Source organism: Elgaria multicarinata, chromosome 9 (genome assembly GCF_023053635.1).
Source record: "Elgaria multicarinata webbii isolate HBS135686 ecotype San Diego chromosome 9, rElgMul1.1.pri, whole genome shotgun sequence".
NCBI lineage: Eukaryota > Metazoa > Chordata > Lepidosauria > Squamata > Anguidae > Elgaria > Elgaria multicarinata.
The window spans coordinates 66,578,701-66,603,513 of NC_086179.1; the positions used below are offsets into that span (position 1 = coordinate 66,578,701).

The window sequence follows — 24,813 nt, forward strand, 5'->3', positions numbered from 1 at the left end:
TAAAAATTTAAAATACCTAGGAGATCCTTTATTTCTATTTTTATGAGAGAGATGGATAAGAAATTTCAAGAATGCTCTTAATTTTTATTTTTGAGAATGGGTAAGCTTTTATACCAAACACTAGAGGTCAGCCTTTAAACACTAAAAACATTAAACTTCACTGACCCCTGGAGCTGGGAAAAGGTATCTGATGAAGAACTATGGGAAATGTAGTATAATAATTGTTATGTCATTTGGGTCTGGAGTAGTCAGTAGAAAAGGAGTAATAAGAAAACAGACCTTTTAAAAAATGGTTTCCTGTACAGGCAGTGACCAGGCTGACACCTGCTTCATTTTATTAATGTAATATCCTCATGTGCTATCAGATCATTAACAGTGGACCTCTACAGACAACACGTCAAGCCATGGTTAGGCCACTAGCCCTTTTGCAGCAAATGGTTAGTGCGCATGTTTAAACCGCGGTTATGTAGCCACCATTGTTAGGTGGCTACATAACCACCATTGTTCACATGACATGCTAATTCAGGGTTTACACAACATGCTAAACCATAATGTTTCGCTCAAAATGCTTAACCTCAGTGGCTTAGCGTGTCATCTGAACAGCATCACTGACTGGCAGGGTTTCTGATAGGAGTTTTTCCAGCTCTACCTGGAAATGTCGGTGATTAAATTTGGAACCTTCTACCTGCAGAGCAGGTGCTCTACAACTGAGCTATGGCCCTTCTACATTCGATGAGCCAAGCCAAGCCATTAACCTGTCATAATCCTACTGAATACAGATATTGATGGAATAACTGAAAATTGTGTTGATAGTTATCAATAAAAACACCTCCCCAAAATACTTGGGGAGGGGGTTGTACTAGGTGTGCTGACTGGCCAGACCAGGGGCCACCAGCTATACTGAGAGTGCAATGTATGTTTGATTACTAGTATTCCTGATGGCCATTTGTGGCATCGTATGGCTGGCATAGTCTAACTCAGCAATTCCCAAGGGGATATTTGGCAAAGCTACATACACTTTTAAACCTCTATCTTGAGCAAACTGTTCCTTATACTTCCAGTTGAAGGTTAAATCATCCTGTCAGCAGTGTGAGAATCTGCCTTTTTAGATTGGTCCTAAATGCAAACAAGATTACTGGATAATGTTTGGAATCATTATTTGTGTGCTCTGTGTGTGCTCCAAAAATTACATCTATAAGGTGTTATTTGTGTTTATATTACTAAGGATCCAGATTTTAAAATTTGGCATATGTAGATCATGTTTTTTGTTAACTGCTTGAAGATGCTACAGTTTATTGTGATGCTAAAAGTAGGTGGGGTCACTTAAACTTTTTTTATAATCAAGCTTACACTGGCCTGTGATGGAGCAGTGCAGTTATGGAAGAGTGTATATGTCTTTTGGCAGGAAGTGCATAGAGTTTCATTTCACATATCAGTAAAGAGTTTGTTCAATATCAGTTTAATTATTTGCATCACATTTTGAAAAGAATGCTGTATTAAGTGATGGACAAGGGCAGATGTTAAACATTAAATGCTTACTTGAGATGTGACTATCTGGAAATCTAAACAATTAAAGAAAATAAGCTGAACTTGTTCCCACGGTGTTTGTATGTGTATATCAAAATTTACACATTTTGGGAGAAGGGGAAATTGATAAGTGGCCAGAGATGCTACTACTGACGTGTGCTAGTCTTTCATTTGTACAAATTGTGTTGACTGATAAGTAAGTGGGAGATGCAAATTATTTATTAAGCAGCTTTTTTGGTACATAATATTGCCATGGGCCATTTAATCATATATGGGCCAGTGACTATGAAGTTGTGAAGCCTACATTTTGCATTATATTATCCTTCCAAAACATTGAAACATATACTTTTTGGTTGAATGTTGTTGGTTTCTACTTCTGGAATATGTATGCCTACAACACAGCCTCCTAATTTTATACCCTATTCAGATGACACGCTGCGCCACGCCACGCCATGGTGGTTAAGCATTTTGAGCTTAGCATGTCATGTGAACCATGACTTAGCGTGTCGTGTGAACCATTCCTAACCATGGTGGTTACATAACCATGGTTTAAACATGCTCACAAGCCCTTTGCTGCAGAAGGGTTAGCACCTAACCATGGCTTAGCTTGTTGTCTGAACAGGCTCTTAATGACCACACAGGTATGACAACATCCAGGTGCTAGATTAAATTCAACAACTAAGAATGCACTGAACAACAGACATGCACATAGAACAGGGTGGATTTTGATTGGGCCAATGGACTGTCCATGAAAATTGAAGCTTGGAGGTAGAAAAACAGAATTGTCAATGAAATTGCTATCTTAAATGAACCAAAACTGTATTTACACCTTTGATTGACTAGCTTAGTCTACAGATTTTTTAGGAATAAGTATAGCCTATTAATAACAAATAGTAATAATGACTTAGAATATCATCAGTAGTGGCTACACTACTAAAGAAATAGACTGTTGTTAAACTTCACTATTCTTTTTAGGTGTCATTCCTTTATGACAGAAACAATCAAACTTTAAAAACAGTTTTGATAATTTACAGGGAGAAAAGCCAAAAGCAAGGCAAAAATGTTATGTTGGACTCATCTCCTAGTTTCTGAACCTCTCTTCCTGCAGAATAGTTGATGAATGAGGGAAAAGATGACTAAACCAACAGATTGGTTTTGAAAATATGTCATGCTATATTCCCATCCATTAGATTTTAAAATATATGCAATGAAAAATGAAAGGAATGTTTAATTTCCAGACTAACTCTGGATGGAAAAGTTGTTACTGTAACTAAAAGGAATTTTAAAAAGTAAAAGAAAAGAATGATGTGGAAAAAAGATTTCCCAGAGAAACAAAGGAAACACAGTGATGTGGGGAATTCATAAGCTATTGTGCCTAGCAATAATGCAAAATACCTCTGTGCAAAGAGTGTCAAATGACAATATTTAGCTTATACGATCAGAGTTGGAAGAGGGCATTTAGGCCATTTAGTCCAACACCCTGTTCAGTGCAAGAATCCAGTTTAAAGCATTCCTGACTGATGGCTGTCCGGTCTCTGCTTGAATACCTCCAATGACAGAGAGCCCACCACCTCCCTAGGCAGTTGGACCCATTGTCTGACTGCTCTAACCCATGGTTTGTTGTTGAGTTAATACTCTGGGTTGTTTCCCCCTCAGCATTCCAGAGAGCCGGGTTTGCACACCGTGAAGTACAACCCAGGAATGTTCCATTGTTTACAAAAACAGAAACAAAGGGGTAGTGCTTCCTTGCTCCCACTTGGCCCTGACAACCCCTGGGTTAAACAATCCATGGGTTGTTGTTATGTGCAAACTGGGTCAATGTCTGAACTTTCTGCATTTTATTTCCCTCTAACCTTACTCCTCACTCCCACTCCCAAACCTGCAGCTCAGCATAACGCTAAATGCATCTGATAAAAGGACTGTATCCGACTAAAGCTTATGCCATAATAAGTTTGTTAGCCATAAGACTCATTGTGGGTTTTTGCTGCAACGGACTAACATGGCTAACCCTCCACCCCCGGAAAAAAAGATACATTCCTCTAATGGTCCTGACAAAAACTCATAAGAATGAAATTATGTAGGGAAAGGTACTTAACAAGCTGAAAGTTCCTTTAAACCTCCACCAGCATGATTTTGCTAGCTCCGGTATTTTTCACAGCTATGACAAGATGCATATTCAGTGTTCAGAAGAGGGCAACCAGGATGATCAGAGGTCTAGAAACAAAGCCCTATGAAGAGAGACTGAAAGAACTGGGCATGTTTAGCCTGGAGAAGAGAAGATTGAGGGGAGACATGATAGCACTCTTCAAATACTTAAAAGGTTGTCACACAGAGGAGGGCCAGGATCTCTTCTCAATCCTCCCAGAGTGCAGGACACGGAATAACGGGCTCAAGTTAAAGGAAGCCAGATTCCGGCTGGACATCAGGAAAAACTTCCTGACTGTTAGAGCAGTGCGACGGTGGAATCAGCTACCTAGGGAGGTTGTGGGCTCTCCCACACTAGAGGCATTCAAGAGGCAGCTGGACAAGCATCTGTCAGGGATGCTTTAGGGTGGATTCCTGCATTGAGCAGGGGGTTGGACTCGATGGCCTTGTAGGCCCCTTCCAACTCTGCTATTCTATGATTCTATGATTCTACTGTTATATATGTGAAGGTGACTGTGCTTTACCTGGTTGTTGTGCTAGGACAGGGATATTCACCTTCAGCTTTCCGTGAGTCCAACAATGCCAGGATTGGTGATTGAGCCCAATGATAAGGATCACTGCAATGTGTTTTCTTGTAATACCTTGCAAAACTTGTTCTAAAATAAACACACAATGGTACTATTTCTGCTAAAGTTTGTTGGTACTGTGAAAGCTCTCTAAGAAAACAGTACTGAATCTTCTTTGACTAACAGCTGCCATGGATTGTCCAGGTAAAGGCAATATTTACAATGTGCTGATTAACCATGTTTTAATTTGCTGGATATATTATTAAAGTGCATTTCCATGGTTTCATTCCTCCTCCCCCTGCTTTCTATCTGGTGATTTTAAAGTTATTTGTTTTGTGTGTATTAGTTAATTTAATGTAACCGAAGAAGTCCTAGCCAATACATTGACCTTTTCCTGTTTGGAAAACTTATGTGAGGAATCTGAGCCTCACTGTGTATTATCAGGAAAGGATATGTAACTTGTGCATGCAGTCTAGCTGCCTTCAACTCAGACGATCAATTGGGAGATGTTATTATGATAAATACATTTTCACAGAGAGTAAGTGCACTGTAGCAGCATTGGAAGGTAGATTTGAAGGTGTTTTTGTGCAAGATGTTGAATGTTACTCTGGCTTTGAGGAGCTTGTTCAGAAATATATTTTTGGTTAGGGGAGTTTATTATTCAACTAGGGTGTGTTGGAAATTTCTGGGACATAGAGGTGGAAGAGATAACATACCTAAGAAGACTGTAAAGGGCTCCACTATGAATCCAACAATAATGTTCCCAGAAAAAGGCTTTGGTGGAATGCTCAGCTTGGAGAAGCAAAAGTTGGCCTCTGCCTAGATCTAGAAGAAGACATGCCGAAAAAAGCCTTTGAAAGAATTTGGACCTGGGCAGGGAGTGGCGAGAGAGGCACCCAGTTGAAGGAGGGCTAACAGAAGAGATCTTTGCTCCAACTTGATTCTTCAGAAGCAGATGAAGCATTTAGATGTTGGAATGCCACCTTTTCTATCTTAACTCACTGGGTGCTTCCTGATGAGGCTTTTATGGTATAATCACATTGCCTCATTCATGGAAATTTACAAGGGGTCTAGATAACGTTGTCTTCAATTTGTAGCCTTCCTGCTTTTCCCACAATGACTTCTGTCTTTTTTCTTTCTAGGAAAAAAATAACTAAAGAAAGAAAAGATGGAATAGTCGTGCGGTGCTTTTTTATTGTTCGTCTTAGGAGTTCTTTGTCTGAAAGCACCCTCCCTTTCCCATATTTTGAAGGAAGCCCCTTCCTTTCTTTATTTGCCCTCTCCTCGCAAGCGCTGTTCGCGTGCATCAGGATTTTTTAGTCCTAGTCGGAACAGAGGGATATACTGCAGTCTTCAGTTGCAAAGTGCTACATACACATGTATACTTTGCTTAAAACCTATTAGTGTCTGTATAGCCTGAAACCTTAGGAAGATGCCTTATACAAAGTCAGACCGTCTAGATCAGGGGTAAGCAACTTGAGACCTTCCAGATGTTTTGGCCTAAAGTTCCCATGACCACTCACCATTGGCTGTGCTGGCTAGGACTAATGGGAGTTATAAGCCAAAGCATCTGGAGGGCCACAAGTTGCCCACCCATGATAGATTGAGACCATCTAGCTCAATATTGTCTATTTTATTCACCATTCAGGAACCAGGATCTTCTCTGGTACTATATGTCTTCCATTTTAGCATTGTCATTGCCCAGTCAAACCATGAAGTTATAGACAAGCTTGTGACACTTCAAGAAAATCAGGGAACTCCTGTCTTTCTTCATCCTGCATGTTGACACCTTCCAGGCATCTGGATTCAAGCCCCACAGTGAAGAAAACTTCTCCAAGTCCAGAGCATTGTTGTTGGAGCTACAAATCACAGAAACATTTTTGTAGTTTTCTCAAGGCTGTGAGAATCCACACTGCTATGGGACTATTTAGTAATGTTTCAGCTTGCAAAATGGGTTCTGCAAGTTGCCAGTTTTATAATTATTTATTCCTTTTGCAACAATTTCTAGGTTTTGTGTCTGCAGTTCCTTGCTCAATCTCAATGGAAGATGTTAGAAAGGTATTCTTGTTCCTACTGGATAGCCTTTTTAACAGAAGAATTCTCATGCTTGCTAGCTTCAAGCATACAGCTTAACAGCTGCAATGAGGTTGTTAGCAATTCACAGGGATTTTAATTTAGTGTCTGAACTCCATAGCAAGCCTGTTTATTGTTTGCGGGGCAAGGGTGGATTGACCCCCCCCCTCTTTTGGGTGCCTTTTTTAATGAAATGGTAACATATTTTTAGTACGTTGGGGTGGAATTTTCATAGTAAGATTGAAATCCTCAATATTATTTAGGTTTCAGTTACTTATTATTCATTTATTTGAATAATTTATTTGTTATATTGGAATAATTTGTTAGTGCTCAAGGCAGTTGATGACATTTTAAAAAATAAATAACAATTGAAAACTAAAAACAACAACACAGAAACAGCAGAGCAGATAATTAAAACATCAAAAGTGGCATCAAACACCAGAGTTAATAAAAAGCCCACCAGAACAAAATTGGCTTTGACAGCAGAAGCTAAAAAGAGGAGGGGCCAAATGAACCTCAAAAGGCCCTCTCATATTTCTTGACTAGCCCAGCATCAGTCAGCTTTCTTTGCATATTATGGGAGGCTTCTAGTACAAAGACGAATGCATTATGTTGCATCTAGTCAAAGGTGTCTATTTGTTAGCAGCTAATAGACCAATGACTGTTAATATGCAAAATTGTATCTGTACAATTGGAACTAAAATATTTATGCCTTTTCTCCCTGCCCCTCCCCTCATTCCTTAGCCTCTTATTGATATGTATGACATCATCTTTTACATCTTACACTTCGTCAAAGGCTGTAAAATATATACATCATGGTAATGTAAAATGTTAAAAATGGTAGCCCTTTGCTTCAAAATGACAGCACTGATATGCTGTGAGATTCAAGAGTCTCAGTCTCTCAATGGAAGATTTTGCAATATCTCTAGTTTCCTAGATAAGACACTGAATTTTTTCCATAAGCTGCATCCCAGATACAGTTCAGTTTAATAGTGGCCCCTTTCAGACAACACGCTAAACCACAAAATGGTTAATGGAATACATTAAGGTTAATGCATTCCATTAACCATTTTGTGGTTAAGCAGCATGGTTTAGCGTGTTGTATTTGTATAAAACTCTTGTATTTGAGTAACAGAATTTCTGTATTGCAGTGGTAAACAAACTATGGATATTTTTCATAACAGTTCAAGTACAGAAGATTAATTTAATTGTACAGCAACAGAATTGAAATAATTCCCATTGGCATTTGTGGGGGGTGCAGTAGAAAATGTTCTTCTCCCTCCTCCCGATTCTCAGATGCACAGAAATATTTATTTATTTATTTATTTATTACACTTATATACCGCTCCCATAGCCAGGGCTCTCTGGGCGGTTTACAGAAATTCTAAAATTGAGGTAAAAACAAGTATACAAAATTTAAAACTCTAAAACACAGAACATACACACATAAAGCATTAAAAGCCGATTAAAAACTAAACATGTGGGTAATTAGGATGTACCGCCATATGCCTGGGCAAAGAGGAAAGTTTTAACCTGGCACCGGAAAGATAGCAGCGTTGGTGCCAGGCAAGTCTCATCAGGGAGATCATTCCACAGTCTGGGGGCCACCACTGAAAAGGCCCTATCCCTCGTTGCCACACTCCGAGCCTCTCTCGGAGTAGGCACCCAGAGGAGGACCTTAGATGTTGAACGTAGTGACTGGGTATATTCACTTCGGGAGAGGCGTTCCGTCAGGTATTGTGGTCCCAAGCCGTGTAAGGCTTTATAGGTCTTACTATAGAGAGAAGAGGGAGCCCAGGATAGAAAGAGGACGAAGAGGTGGAGGTGGTACTAGCAGAAAATGGTAGAAATTACAGTAACACAACTTTGCAATTTCCCTTGGGGCAGCTGGAGCAAGCCTAGGAGAAGGAAAGAAGAAGCTGTGGTCTGATTTTGGGAAGGAGAAGCTGTGTGAGGGAAGACAAAACTGTAGCAGTTGGAGATGTGGGTACGGTTGTAGGGAATGGAAGAAGGAAGAGAGCACGGCTGGTGCCGAAGGTGGGCATAGTTGGGAAGCTGCTGCTGAGGACCCGCACCCCAGCAGAGGCCCACTGACCAGAGCTCTCTGGACTGGCTCCTCCTCTTCACAGTTGCAACCTACTTGTTCACCTGCCTCTTGCTGTGGTGCAGACAATGGTAGTGGTGAGAAGGAGGAGCAGTAGATGCCATGGCCTGCTTGTTCCCTGACTTTCTGCCTGTAAAGCAAGCAAATGCTAGCAGTGATAAGAAAGAAGATGAGGAACAATCACAGCTGGTGAGAAGGTTGACTCACTGAGCGAGAGGGCCCATTGAGGGTGTCTTGCCCAAGGGCCCACAAAAACCTGGAGCTGGCAGTGGCAGAGAGAAATACAGAAACTTTAGGGGAGAGATGCTGGGAATTGGGAAAAGGTCATTAAACGGAACATTTGTCCCAATGGATATTGATCCCAGTGGGGATTTTGCAATATGGCTGTTTCTTACAAATGTTGGCCACCTCTAGTTTATCTATGGCAAGGATGGCCCTTTGTTATTGTCCAGGTAGTGGAAGAAGGGGCTGCAGAGTTATGGAGCACATGCATTTGAGCAAAGCAAGGATGCTACATGCGAAGCCTGAAAAAGAGAGGTAACATTCAAGTTCAGATTAATTTTCGTTCTTACAAAATGAAAACGCCATTTTCTTTTCCTTGTGAGTGAAACTGTTGGCAAATGTTTTACCACACCTTCATTAACGTTTTGAAGAGCTGTCTGACAAAATCGGCTTGGGGTCCTATCCAGCCAGTGAGTTGCTGTTTGACCACACACAACAACAACAACAACACACCTAGGGATTCTATCTCTAGATTTTTTGTTAATTTATTAGAAAAGGCTTCTGAGTAAAAAATAGTCCGTGGGTTAATGTCCCTCCCTGTCCATGTTAAAAGTTATCTGCTGCAATATATACACTGAATATCTGATCACATATCAGGACAAGGTATTTTAAAATTATTGTTGTGGTGGATAATGCACTTGCAAGGAAGCTCTTGCTGTAGCTGAGCAAATTCACCAAGGGACCAATGGTGTCCCTTAGTGTGGAGAAGGTTTCTTCTCCTTTTTCACCAGCAAGGAGGGGAAACATGTGTGGCTCTTTGTCTTCTGCATTTTGTGACAAAAGAATTCCCATTTGAATTGCGGTGCTCTATTCAGGCTCCCTCTGAGCCTGTGGTTAACAGCAGTCAGTCTTTGCAGTGTTCTGACGTCATCCAGTGTATGCATAAGCGATGCTATTGTCTTTCTGAGAGCAGGGGCTGTGGATTGCACTATCTGGTGTCTGCTACCTATTTCTGCCTCACTGCATCAAGCAGGAAAGACACTGGCCTTCCCTTGTCTACAGGATTTAAAACTAAACAGTCCCCCCCTTTCCCCCACCCCTTGAAATGATAGTTTTGTTGGTTCTACAGAGGAGACGTGTTTTGCTTTAAGGGCTGCAGGAAAAGGCAGTCTGCAGAGTGAAGCTTGGGAGCGGAGAGCACAATCTGGTGGCTGGATAGCTGTGGGGACCGCGTTGTCTGGCTTCATGATCCCTGCTGTGTAGCAGCCTCGTCTCTTCTCTCACTCATTCCCTCTATCTCTCTTCTCCCTTTTTAACCCCTCTTTTGAGATAGCAAGCATCTGGAGCCAGCCATGTTTGGCACTGAATCGTCATGTAAGTAAACGTGTTATCTCACTTGCATTTTTGTTTTGGGGCAGGGCTTGCTTTATGGCATCGTTCCATGCCCAAGAATTGCATCTGCTGCGCTGCAGGGCTTGTCTGAACAATAGCAGCAACCACCACAAAAATAATCCTTGGTTCTAGCTTGTTTATTGAGGAATGAAGGATGATGGGGATGGTTTTGACTATCTTCCCTTTGTGCATCTTTGACACTGGCCGCAAGACAGCGTACGACTGTTGGCGATGCCGAATGCAGGCCGCTCAAAGATGCAAAAGAAAATGTGGCTTTGCTTGAATGTGCGCGTTCATTGTGTGGGTGACACACTCACACGTGTGTGTTATTGCAGTTGCAGTAATTAAGAGTCACCAATGTGATAACGAGGGTGTTTGAAGGATTGACAGGATGCTCCAGGATTATGTGCTGGAGAGCTAGAACGTATTTGATTTAACCGTGGAGCGTCAGCTTGCCACTGTGAAATAATAGGCATCTATCAAATTTTGTATAAAGTATCTGTAGCTTGGCTTGTCATTGTGATGGGATGGTGAGGACTGGCATTGAGAGGAAGACATTTTCAAGTGCAATGTCAGTGGTTTGTGGCATCTAACAATTTACAAGCTCTGCCTGGTGCAAAGCAAGCTGCGCAGATGCATATCTCTGAGAACCAGGTGGATTTGTTTTCAATTTAAAGAATCATCGGGGACCTACCAAAAGTGAGAGAGGATTGCGAATGGGACCTTATTCCTGATAAGACTATTGATGACAGCGTGCAGGCACAGGGCACCACTGGGGATCAATACTGCCAGTGGGGCTATTAACTAAAATGAACATGAAAATAAAATATTATGCTACCTTATTTGATACAGTGTCATCTGCAGTAAAATAATCATATTTCATGATCTAAGTGATCATGACGTGGGATGCAATTTATTTACCAAAGTGGTTAATCCGGAGCTTTGATTACAGAGATCACAGTCCCTTCAGAATGGTAACACCTCTGACCTTCTTAAAGAATCTGTTGTTTCAAAGGGTTAATGGGTTCTTTTGATTCAGCTTTGCACTCTTCCTAACACAATGCCTATTCAAGGTCAAGGCAGAATAAAATGCATCATTGCCTATGTATTGTCATGTTTTTTCTTTTCTCCCTTGAGAAATGTTGCATTAGTGGCCTCTTCTCTTAGTTGATTTTTGCTTGTATGTGGCTGCAATCCTATGCATGCTTTCTGCAGAATAAGTCCCATTGAATATATGGGGCTTCTGAGTAAACATGCATAGGATTCTGCTGTTAGTAGCAGATACTGAAAGAATAATGCTGAACACTTTTAGTCTGGTGAAATGGCATTTGCCAATTATCTGGGGAATATAACTTGTAATCTATAAACAGATTAAAAAGAAAAGGAAACTAGGACTCTTATTTCATCACTTTTACCACAGATGTATGGTATAATTATAGTTATTGGTAAATAGCCATCTATATAAATAGCCATCAACATAAAGGGCTTCCTTATTGTCTGCTGAACAAGACTCGTTGGTAGAGTCACCAATGTGCTGTCTAACTGCCTGCCTGTCTGAGAACAGCTGGGCAAGCTTTTGTTTCCATGACATCCAGATTAATGAATTTTCTGTTTTTTTAAAAGAGTATGTGGTGTGATCACAGTGAACCTAACTACTACTAATTTTTTAAATGCATTTTACTTGCTTTTTATTAACCAGTGCCAAACAAATCATTAAAGTTGGGAATTTCATGGAAAAGAGATGAATAACCTTAGTTAAGACATTGTGCTGCTCCACCTGATTTTAGACAGGTTAATTGCTCGTTCAAGCTGAGAACTAGCACATGATCCAATCAGAGGAAGCTTGGAAAAGCTTTTTATTTTCATCCTTACAGAGGACCCTTATCTGTCCTTTATCTTCTTGATTATGCATACCAGCCATGCATTTAGAATGCCCATTTTTGGGGAAACCAATGTAAAAGGAACACATTACAGAATGTTAAATCAGTGGTAAGTTACTTTTAATGGTGTTCTAAAGATCGTGCAATTCAGTTGTGTGCCTGTATGCATAGTGAGGTGCACCATGCATGCTTGAAACTATGGGCTTCTGGCCTGTTAAATTTACATTTAAAGCCATCCCAATCTTTTCTTTCTCTTGTATATTTCTGCCAATAGTATTCTGAGATATTGTAACTGGCTTTGAAGTGGCAAATTATTTGCTAGTTGTTTTATTTATTTGTTTACAACATTTATATAGCACTCCACTTCTAGACAAATTCTGGAGCAGCGAACAATAAAAGATCAAAAGAATAAAACATTTAAATGATTACTTTTTAAAAACAGAGTACCATTAAAAACCATGGCTGCTCAGTCAAGCAAGGCTTCTTGAAATGAAGATGTTTTCAGGAGGTGTCAAAAACAACGCAATGTTGTTTTATAGCTGTGCCCCCATAGAAGGGGGCACAGCTATAAAAACATGGTATGGTAACTTGTCCCTAAAGCAGTCTGTCACAGACTTACTGAACTTGGCCTTTGATTTTTGTGGCCTCTCCCTCTGCCATCCATCACCATTCCAGAGGGGAATATATGGAGTTTCTCATGCATAACTGCATAGAGTTTTCTGTTGTCATATGCAGTGATCTGTGGACTGGAGTTAGAGAAGGATAAAACAGGAAATCTGGCCCATCTAAACACAACTTTCTTCAGCTTTTTCTGTACTTAGCTCTTTGCAAATCAGATGAGGTAGGAAAGAAATGTGGGCTGGTGAATGTCTTCTGCCAAGAGGTATTCAGTCTAGCTAAATCTTGGCTAATATGGGACGAGGAGAGAAGAAATCTCTACCTACTTAAAATTTCCTTCAGGAGTTCTGTGCTAAGGGACTTCCATCAGTTAACCACATAATGTGAGTTACTTTATTGTTAACAGCATGAAGAGTTGCTTAAAATATATATTTAAAAATCCTTCCACAACTTTGCTTCGAATAGGTATTTTGATGATATCCAAAAACATACACAGAGAGACAGATGCACACATACACACACATTTCCTAAAACCTGCACAAGGACGACGCATGCCTGTGTGGCTATAAAACATTTCTGTTCTACTTGAAAAATAGTCTTAGCTCCCGGCCTGAAAAGAGACTGCGCTCCAGAATCTTCTGTTGGGGATTTGGGCTGCACTTTCAGTTTGTGCCAGAGACTCCTTGTCTATACCCACTCCACTTGGAGCGGCAGCAAATCTTAAGCTGGCCTGTTAGCCTGATAAGAAGTTTATTTTAATTTTGAAAGGCACATTTAAATGTTTTCTTAAATAAGTGCCCTCGTTCAGTTCAAATAAACACTGAATTTATTTTAAAAAGCCAAATCAATTACCCAGATTGAGTGATTTTGTCAGGTTAACAGCAACAAAATAATCATATTTGGCTTTTATGGTGGTTATGGGGAAGGACTGGGATCAAGAGATGTTTGTATTCGCTAATATAGAGAAAAGAAACTCAGCTCAAAGTCATAGTCTCCAAGCTGTTTCTAAGATAAAGTAACTTCCAGATAATGATTGTTATTAGCTTACTCAGTCCCTTCCTCAAGATCACACTCCAGTACAGATCAGGTAACAGTACAATGTGTTGTTCCCAAGATACAGCAAAGAAGTGAACTTTCCAGAGCAGGAATCTCATGATATGAGGCTGTCAGCTTTTTCTAAAGAAAGACTGACTGGTTTTATTTTTAAACTACAAATCTATAACAATAGTTCCAAAAACTCCACATACATTATCTTTATTTTTCTGTTGTTGTTGTTATTTGTTGTTGTTGTTGTTGTTATGCTTACAACAATCCTGTAAAGTAGGTCAGAATTATCCCCATATTGCTGGTGAATGGACTGAGGCCAATATAGACTGGCTTGCCTAAGCCGCTTAGTGAGTTCATAGCAGAGGCGAGATTTGAATTGGTGACTTCCATATTCATGGCTTAATCTCAGGTTACTACTCAATGTCAGGTGCACTTTCTCTTGTATGACATTCCTAGCACTGTAGCTGTGGAACCCTATGATGGGAATCTGTAATTCTTGACTATTAATATTCCAATACGTCTTCAGTTGAATATACAGATAATAACAAAATGATAATTGGGGTCCACAATATTTGGTTGACCTGGTAGCCAGCCATTACCTGTGGTCCCTGTGACCCCTCTCTCCTGAATGCTCTCGCATAGGCGGTGATCTTGAGGGAGGGTCAGTTTCTCATTTCAGGCCAGGCTGGAAAACAAAAAATCAGGGACTTTTTCCTTTACTCTCGTGAGTCCTCTTGGACACCCGCAGAAGTCAGAGTCTTCCTTGTTGCTTCCAAGTGTTGCCCTGAGTCTTCTAGAAGAAGCAAACAGGTAGGGATTGACTGATTGGTTTTTGCTGCTTCCCCCTCAGCTCATTGCAAGGTGAGTAAACAACGTTGTCCTTCCAGAGGACCTGGGGAAGGGATGAGCCTCTTAATGTACATTCAGCTGGGAGAAGCTCAGAAGCAGTGAGCATCTCCAGTCTAAGACAAAGTGGGGGCTGTTGTTCTTCCCCCTCCATGAGACATCTGTAGGACCCAAAGAATTCAAAGTAGGGACAGGGTCTGTCTATCACATCCAGGCTGCAATTAAGCTAGAGACTGCTCCCTTCACCCCTGCTCTGAGTTTTCTGTGATGTAGATAACTTGGAAGGGCGAAGTTTCTCATGTCACGTTTACCCACCACAATGTGAATCTCTAGGAAGAGATTTCTCTTCACCAATGGCAAACTGGCAACCATATTTGTGGGGCTTTGTCAGACAACTTTGTGGATGTTAGGAAAGCATACTGAAATAGAGATCTCCGCAAGGCTATGTCAGAAGATGTCTCATCACTCAGGAAGTGCCCGCACATACTGCATGGCTGGGGTCTGAGTCATTTTGTTCTAGTCCAGTGAAAGGTTCCGTAAGTGAAAACAGATGACCACTTTCGGATCTCTTTTACCACAGGCACAAAACGGTGTTGGGAGGAGGTGGGATTCCTGCACTAGCAGGGTATGTGAATGGTGCTTCTGAATTATGGGTATATAATCCCCTGTTCAATGAGATAGCAGAGGGCAATGGGCATTAGAGAGCCCAAATGTACCCAGTGGAGGCTGGTGGCTCTGGTGTTAGTGGGGCTGTGAATCTGTTCTGGGGTTCAGTCAGAATCTAAAGGAGCTATCAAAGGTGCTGAACCTATTGGGCACCAGCCTTCGTTGAATGTACCCCTTCTCCAACTATGCAACAAATTACATATTATCAGGACTGATAGCCTGTTAAGCAAGGGAGGCGGGAGTTCTATATGAGTACAGCAATAGGTACAAAACCTTATGGTGAAGAGGGAGCTCAGTGGCAAAACACATGCTTTGCATGCAGAAGGTCCCAGGTTCAGTCCCTGGCATTCCCACGTAGGGCTGGGAAAGACACCTGTCTCGCACCCTGGAAAACTGCTGTCAGCCAGTGCAATTAAGTAGTAGGAACGTTGTTGTTGTGGGTTGAGGGTAATCTCTGGGGTGGGGGGCACAAACTGGCAGTGGTTGGGCCTTGAGTCAAAAGTTGGTGGAGGCATCTCCCTTTCTTCCATACCCCCCCCTCTCTCTCTCTGTGCTACCCCTTTTTTCTCTTTATGTCTCTGCCCAATAGGCATTTGGGGCAAAGAACACTATTCCATTGTTCCATCTGCCTCAGTTTTGCTCCCCATTTCTGCTTTCCCTACCCTTCTTTCTCTCCCTTTAGGTCCCCCCCAAGTGCCATAAAATTAGGTCAAGAGCCACACGTAGCTGGACAGATCGATGGTTTGACTCAGTATAAGGTGGCTTCCTATGTTCCAAGTTTTCTTTTGATCAATTAGAATACTTACCCCCCATACTTCATTTCTAGAACTGCCAGAATGGCTTTCAAAACAGTTCGAAACACCTGTAAAACCAATGGGCAGTATCCCTACACTGCTGCTGTGCCTCACTAGTTCCGCTGTGCCCACAGAACTCACTGCTAGTGCAACAGGAAATAGTGGTTCTGAAAGCAACTCTGGGGACGAGTGGAGAAACTCATTTCTGGATTGGGACACGTCAGCAGAACTCTGTTCTGTAAGCATAGGATACTGCCCAATGTCATGAAAGCGGCAATGTGGGATAAAACAACAGCAGGATTAAAACAATATTATAAAAGGCCTGGTTAAATAATAATTATTTCACTTGACCCTGGCACAATAGAACATTTTCTACTAGATGGCCTTCCACAGGTTGGGCATCTCTACCCTCTGCGTCAGAAGGTAGAGGTGGGGCCAGCTGGAGAAGGGCATCAGAGGAAGCTCTTAGTATTTGGACAGGTTCTAGAAGGAATAGGAGGTCTTTTAGGTTTGAACTCATGCCTAATTAATACATGTAAATGCCATTCTGCCAGATCTGTCTAGAAATCAAATTTTTCAAGAAGAAACATAAACTGATTAAAGAGTAGGAACTAAAAGAAGCTAAAGGGCACCAATCAGTTTCCCAGTTTTTCAAAACTGACAAAGCCTTTTGGTGGAAGCTTAAGGGAACCATGTTATAAGTTTGTATCAGACTCAGAGAAATGATGCTTGACTACTGGCTGCCTGTGTAGATCTAGCCACAATCTTACATAGGTCTTGGTTCAGTTCAGACATGCTTAGCTTTAGTGATGTCACTGCATTGTATGCAGACCTGGCCATTTTGCAAGTTCTTTGGAGGATAGGATCATAATTCAATATAATTTCAATGAGTTGGAAGTACTAGATCAAGGAAGTAAATAGGGTGGAATTTAGTTACTGCAAAGTCCTGCAGTTGCTGAAGAACAACTGAAAACTCAACTTGGGGGGATGTCTGTAGCAATTAGTGGCATGAAAAAGAATCTGGGTCAGTTGAATCAGCAATGTAGTGAAATTACAATGAAAGCAGACACCTTATTGGGTTGTATTAATTGGGAAATTACAAGTAACACACAGGAGGTACTTCTACTTGGGATTAGTGAAGTATTAGATGGAGTGGTATATGTTTTATTCCTGTCATCATGTTTCAAGACAATGGATTTGATAACATCTTTAAACACTTTACTTTAAGGGAGAATAGGGCTAGATACGTTTAGATGGGCTCAAATGGCAATAAATTATGGTGGGTATCAAAAGCTCTTCTGACATGTGAGTGCAATTGAGCATTGCAGCAGATTGTAGGTTGGACTTTATTGATTAATAACAAAGTGTGTGCATCTAAGAAGTCAATTGAACAAAATATGAAGACTCCACTAAATAAAGAATGCCCCGCTGCTGATTTATGAGTGGTGAATTAAAAACAATGACAGTAACTTTCCAATTAACCAGTTGTCTAGTTAATGCTGTCAACATCTAGACTACAGTTGCCCATCGGTTTCTACATTAGCAAGGAAAAACATTACACAATAGGAGCCTGCAAAGATAAAGAAGGAAATAGCTTAAGAAGCCTAATCTTTTGACAATGTATTGTTGGGCTAAGGATTCTTTCTCCATAATTTTTACTGACTTGATAGGTGGCTACAATTTAGCCCCCTTCAAATGCCAAATGAAACAGTCATTCTTTACTAAAACAGTAGGGAAAGAAGAAGAAAAAAGGATCATTTGTGAGCAAATTTGCTTCTGACTCTGGAAGATTTTTATGTGCAATCTAATATGAAATTCTCTCACTCAATTTCACACTGAAATGAATGAATGCTGTTCTTTATAAAACTGTGGGAGTGAGTGTTTATTAGAAAAGAATATAGCCTTTCTATAAGAAGGCTAGCCAGGATGAAGTAAACCTTTAAGTGGTGTCCCCTGGCAATCCAACACTATTGTTTGCTTTGGGGAGTGTGGAGTACATTATTTTCAGGACATCTATTAAGAACATAGGGGAGACAAAATAATGATGTATATATGCTGAGGTTTATTGGTTTATTTTCATTTTGATAAAACCACTGATTGAATTTGGTGTCCATCATTGTTTCTTTGCTCCTTTCCTTTCCACAGCATTCACGCTTCCATTTTCCACAGACTTTGCCATCTTCAGATGTCTTATTTATTTAACTAAAAGCCCCAATTACATATCCTAGCATTTTCCTCTTCTTCCCAGATGGTCCCCTTATTGCAAATTGGGAACAATCCTCTGTTGGCAATCTGTGCAGGAAATGACTGGCATGAACCCAACACCATAGAGACTTGCACAATATGATTGGCATTGTATATTGCTTCAGACTAAATTAGTATCTGAATTTAAAAGAGTGGAACTGCCGAATCAGAGGGGGGTAATAAGAACAATTGCGGGGTGATGTTTTGTTTTAGTCTGGCTGACACTTAATACTGATAGCCATTCAGCTGGGATGGTAGCAATACGCTTGAATACCAGCTGTGCTACACCATGTGCTGTTGTGCTATTCTCAGCCACTGTGAAAACGAGGCATTTCCATTTAATTTGCATCTTTATTTTTCTGGAAAAATAAAAAAAAACCCAGAGAACAAATGAGCACAACTAATGCATTTATGCCCATAACATTCATTCAGTTATATAGAGAGCAGGGTCTCTTTCGTTCCTTGGTGATGTGAGATATAGATAGATAGATAGATAGATATTCTTGCTATTTGAGGGGGAAAAAACCTGCCTAGTTATTCAATGTCTAGCTGATTTTGGGGGTAATAGGTTGATTTACAGAATATTACGTTATTCTGATTTTATGACCTACAACCTGTTCTCAAGTTCTCTGATTGTCTTGAATCTGCGATGAAAATGGAACGTAATATTGCTGTCTTTTTTGTAAATCAATTAAGTTTAAAAAAGAAAAGTTAAAAAGAATATGACTTGAATTGGATAGTCAACAGATGCAGCTGGTAGCAATGCATATTGGATGAAAACAGATATAAAGGTTTGTAAAGCAGTAGGCTTTGTTTGGAAATGGCATCACCAATTCAGGTTAAGTGGTAAAAAAAACCCTCTGCTGTAGCTTTTCAGAGAGGCCACTTTGAATGGGAAGAAGCTGGCTGACGACATCACTGATTAGTTGCTGTAGTGTCACAGACAGTTCCAGACTTCTTTTTAAATGTGGTATTAAAAATGAGAGAGATGCAAATACATGTCTAAATAATGCTTTAAGATATGCGGCCTGAATCATAGAATAGAGAGGCAAAACTGACCACAGACCTAGGAGTTGATTTGCTGATATGTTCATCTCATGTAAATTGCATAACCAGGGGAAAAGCAGGCCCACACCATAGGTAAGGATGACCACTTACACATTACCAAAAAAAAAGAGGAAATCCAACACAAAAAAAGAAGACATAGCTTTCCATAAAATTTATACATGCTAATCGATGTGTATAGATGCAAATGTAGAAGTAATTACTATAATTTAAATAGAAATAAGCTTCACTACTCTAGGTGACTTATGTGCCTGCTTAGTCTGCTGTCCAGGTGCTAATTGGTGATGGGCAATTTCAAGGTCCCTTTCTTAGGGTTCTCCTTTCTTAGGGTTCTCCTTTCTTAGGGTTCTTTATTTTTAAACTGCACCTGGAGAGGGCAGTTGTTAGAGTGGTTTTAATTGTATGTGCATTTTGTATGTTTTTGTTGTTTTTAATTTTTGTACATTGTTTTTAAATGTTTTATTTATGTGAATCGCCCAGAGAGCTTCAGCTATGGGGTGGTATATAAATGCAATAAATAAATAAATAAAATAAACAGAGGACACCTTCAAATAGAGTACAGTAGAGATATAGCCTCTGTAAAGTAGGATATGTGGCCACCCCACCATAGGTGAAGAACCTTTTCTTAAATGTTATCTCTGTCTTCATCCATCCAAAACTAGTTTTTCTGTTGCTGTAGTTTGACTTGCCCTACATAAACCTAGTTGAAGGATCTGATAGGATGAAGATTGGACAGCAATGCTATAAAGGAGGCTTTACTAGATAGTTATGGGATTCTTTCCAGCTTTATATTCCCATAAAGAAGGAAGTGTTCATAGCATAAGTAAATTCTATTCTTATTTAGGGGCTGTTTGTTCCATAATGGTGAGATGGCAGAATTCAAATTCAGAAATTACTACTGGCTGCAGAATCCAGCTTTCTTAGAATTTCAGCTTTGTTAGGGGAACCCTCGTCTCCAAGGAACTAGTCATAAAAAATGTGAACTTAGGCATGAAATGTGTCAGTCATGCCTGGTGATGTGTCAATCACACTTGGGGATGGCTGAATAAGATGTCCAGAGCTTGGAGCACAATTTCAGTGTGTTAGGGTGCAATCCTATGCATGTTTAGACAAAGTATAGCAGGCTGGGGAATTCTGTGAGTTATAGGACCTTTTTCTGTCTAAATATGCATAGGATTGCACCCTTAAACTCTTTTTGTCCTGTCCGAGGTCTAGAAAAGAAGTTGATTATCACATATATATTCTACCATTCCTGCAGTTATGCTTAGTCATTTCTTGTAGTCCCAAGAAAAAAGAGCCAGGTTTTGTAAGATATTTAAGACTTGGCTGCTTGGAAGCAAGCAGCTATGTGCAAGCCACATTTTTCAAGATGTAGCAGAATTCAGTTGTTCTTGATGCATAATTTGGACTGCCTTGGTGCTGAATGTTGCTTTGTTTTGTAACGACAAAGAATACACAATCCTGTCTAGATTTGAACCTGTAGGAAAAGAGGAGATTGAGAGGAGATTGTGTTTAAATGGTACCTAACACCATAGAGATTGAGTAAATACAATAAAGAATATCTCAGGGACATGCTGGCAGTGTTTTACTGCTAATGTGAACAGTACACATAGATGGTGGAATATGATGGAATTCAAGATTAATGGAAAGAGGTAGATATTACTCTAAGGCAAGTGTCTTCATTCACAATCCCAACTTTTTGGATGTATAGATGCTCTCATTCCAAGAAAATACTGTGAGATTGTAATCAACCTTTTAGGAAAAATTGGATTTGGAGCACTTTCTATATGGTGATGCTCATGCACTTTGTGTGATATCGGGAAGAAAGGAAAGGAATAAGAGAGCAGGGATTTCCACAATGCATGAATAATCAAAATATAGCATTGTTATTACTATATCAATAGGTATAGTAATAACAATTATTTTATTTATGTTATTACATTTCTATTTAAACTTGCTCTTAGGAGCTCAAGGCAGTGTACATAGTTCCCCTCCTCCATTTTGTTTTAATTCTCACAGCAATTCTGCAAGGTATGTTAAGTTGAGAGGCAATGATTGTCCCAAGGCCAGCCTGTGAGCTTCATAGCTTAAAGGGGATTTGAACCTGGATCTCTCCAGTCCTAGTTCAACCCTGTGATCAGAGCCCCACACTGGTTCTCAGTAAATGCTGTAATTATGTTTGAGGTTATCTTTGGATTATTAATAATATAGAACTGTGTTTGCCGAGATCTATCCCAGTATCAACCATAGAAGAGTTCACAATTCTGCTTTTATTTCCTCTTTGTTTCAGAGGATTGTACTTTTGATTTTAAAATTATTATTTTTAAAATGTACGGAAAGGAAAGGAAATGAGTAGGATTTGAAGTACTGCCAGCATGACCTGTGTATTTGTCCTTCCCTAAGCCATGCCATGCCAATACCAGTGCTTAAATATCCCACTCTATTTGCTCAGAAGCTGAATTTTGGAAGTAGAAGCCAGTTCTGAGGCTGTGAGTTATGGCTCAAATGGTCTGTAGTATTTCTCTCTCTTGCTGGCTTGGCAGATCTAAAATAGATTTATTGATATATATATTTAATGGAAGGGCCTGTAGCTCAATGGTAGAACATGCATTTTGCAGGCAGAAGGTTCCAGGTTGAATCCTTGACATTTCCAATTAAAAGGACATCTGGTGATATGAAAGGCATCTGTCTGAGCCACTGCCAGACAGACAATGCTGCCCTAGATGGACCAATGTTCTGACCTAAGGCAGCTTCCTATTTTCTTTGTACTCCACTAGCATAAGGACTACTTCTGAAACAAAATACTTTGTATTTCATCCTACTTGCCAAACAGCTGAGCTAAGCGAAAGCCAATAGCCACTGAATAAACTTAACATGAGTTAATTTTATAGCATCATTGAAGGCTGTTAATGATGCAAGAAATATCTGTCGTGCTTTCAGTTGATCATTTTCTTTAAGTAACACTGGAGTAAGGAACGTAATTTAGCATATGCACCTTTGCTTGTTTCAGCAGGCTTGAACAAAACTGTAGGGGTGGCATTGCTGTAACTCCCAACCTGTTTTCCTTTTTTTTTCCCTATTCTGCTACCATTTTAGATGTAGTTTAGGCCTGCCACATCATTGAATCCTACTGCTTGCTGTCATGGTTCTAGAGAAAATGAAGAATTTAGAGCATTTCTATTGCTGTTTGCAGAGAAGTGGCTTGCAAGGAATAGTTCTAGTCATTTGGAGGAACTATGTCTTTATATGTTTTGCTCCCGCTAAAGCCTAGACTTGACGAATTGGATACAGTGTATGAGAAGCTTTATTAAATGAGTGTCTTAGCATATTATTATTATTATTATTATTATTATTATTATTATTATTATTATATATAGTCTAAAAAAAGGAAAAAGCTATTAGTGATGTAAGGTTATTTCTTTGGATAAATAAACTGTCATTTTGTAAATGAAATATTTTTTAAAAGTCATCCCATTTCAAAGCTTCATGCGAGTGCCAAAATGCATCTAGAGCTCCAGTGGTGTACAGTGCACCTAAGAATGGAATGGTATACAGTGCACAGGTGGGGAATAGAATGTGAAAGCTCTCACAAGTGTGTGCACACTGTAACTCCATGGGTACATTGGATCAGATGATCATAGTAAAAACAAAATACCTGTGTGTGGCAGAAATACTTCACTGCTTGGGACTGGGGTGCCCAAAAGACCACCTGCCTCCATATGAGCCTGCCCATTCACTGAGAACATAACAAGGGTCTCTCCTTTGGATGCTTCCACTGACAACAGAAGCCGTGGGTGGCACCCAGAGATTAGGTGCTTCCTGTAGTAGTGCCCCAATTATCCTCACAAGGGAGGTTCACCTAACCCCTGCTTTATTGTCGTTTGGGTACCTGGTGAAACCGTTTTTGATTTTCCAGGTATTTTAAGTAGGAGTTTTTAATTTTTATTTATCTTGCGTTTACTGCTTCCATTTTATAAGTTTCATTTTTATTTGTATTTTATTATTGTACTACTGACCTAGTTTTCACAACATGGTGGGCTCATTGGGGAGTTGTTTATGCCATGTGTGCTGGGTGTGTGCAGGTGACATTTTGAATAAGCAACCCTTGCTTGGGGTAGTTGTGTTGTTGAACACAGCCACCAAGGGTTATTGGAGGGTTAAATAGCCCTTGCATAACCCTGGGTTTATTGCAGAATTATGTGAAGGTTGTTTAAGCTTCAAACAACCCTTGGTGACCAAGTTTACATGACACAGCAACCCCTGTGGTGAGTTAAATAACTCATGTTTTATCATGTTGCCTAAGCCACCTGGGAAAGATTTTTTTTTTTGAGGGACACAATATAAAAACCTAAATATTATTTTAAGATGTATACATCTGACCTTTCAGAATAAAAAGATGGTCAAAATGAAAGTGAAAAACTATTAAATTAAAACATACAGCCATAAAACCCTAAATACAAGGAAGAAAGGAAACAAAGGCAGAAATATCAGAAGAAAAAGCAAAACAAAACAAAAATCAAACAGCTATCAAACCTGCCATGGCAGCAATCTGTTAAAAACTCTGGAAAATAAGACACCTAAAAATTAATGAATTAGTTGTCATGCATTATCCCATTGATTTCATTGCATTAACTGTAAGTGTGACTTAGGCCTTAGCTGGACCAAAGGTTTATCCCGGGATCATCTCTGTGCATCTAAATGACACCCAGGGGATCCCGGGAGCAGACAGGGACGATCCCGCGATGATCCCGGGATAAACCTTAGGTCTAGCTAAGGCCTAAGTCTGGATCTAACCCAATGTCTATAGAAGTAATCTTTTATTAGGTACTTCGATTTCATACAAGATTAAATGAGAACTTTCTTGGTTTGTTTGTTTGTCTGTCAACAAATATTCTAATATGGAAGATGCCCATCCTCCATTCCTATGGACTATAATGAGCAACATTTTAAAATGGCCATTTTCTGAGTGTTTTGAGAAACTTCAGAGACCTAATTATAGAAAGGATTTACATATTTACTTATATGCTGCACTTTCAATAGCTTTGCATTATTCGAAGCAACTTACAACAAAAATAAAACGGGCTTGGCTGCATGTACTTAGCAGTGAGAGAGACACTCACAACACACTCAGGGCCTCACTTCTACAGTATTACTTTAGTAATTATAGGCCTGGCCTTATTCTTCAAACAGGTTCTGGGGCTAAGCTTTGAAGGTGATCCAGAGCTTTGGCCATTGTATAGAGAAGAATAGGGAAGGAAGAAAGGAGGTATTTCTTCAAATGTGCAGAGAGAGAGAGAGAGAGAGAGAGAGAGAGAGAAGTGTTAAATGCTAATGCATGGCAGAGCAATGATGTTCTAAGGCTTTGGTACACAATATAACTACAATGTGGAAGCTACTTTTCCTCATAGCAGGTTTCTTTATGTGGTGAGTGGTTTGTGTACACCAGCTTACCACAGCCCCTTTCACTTATTTATTTATTTAAAGTATTTTTATCCCTTTCCTCAACCAAAATGACTCCCGGAGTGGCTTATTTATAATCAGTAAAAGGACATTCCCTGCCTGCAGGCTGGCAATCTAAAAAACAAACAAACACAACACAAGAGAAAGGGGATCTTCATTTCCTC

At 40.0% G+C, this 24,813-nt stretch overlaps 1 protein-coding gene across 5 annotated transcripts in view; it reads left to right on the forward strand.

Moving 5' to 3' along the window:
* The window catches only part of ST7 (suppression of tumorigenicity 7), a 122,833-nt gene that overhangs the window by 23,354 nt on the left and 74,666 nt on the right, over window positions 1-24,813 (forward strand). The window contains exon 1 of one of the 5 annotated variants that reach the window (XM_063134048.1): window positions 9,612-10,011. The exons of the other annotated variants lie outside the window; for them this stretch is intronic. Within the exon in view, the coding sequence (XP_062990118.1) occupies window positions 9,990-10,011 (22 nt within the window). The 5' untranslated portion in view covers window positions 9,612-9,989. Of the gene's footprint in view, window positions 1-9,611; window positions 10,012-24,813 lie in introns of those variants that run through there. 5 annotated transcript variants of the gene reach the window in all.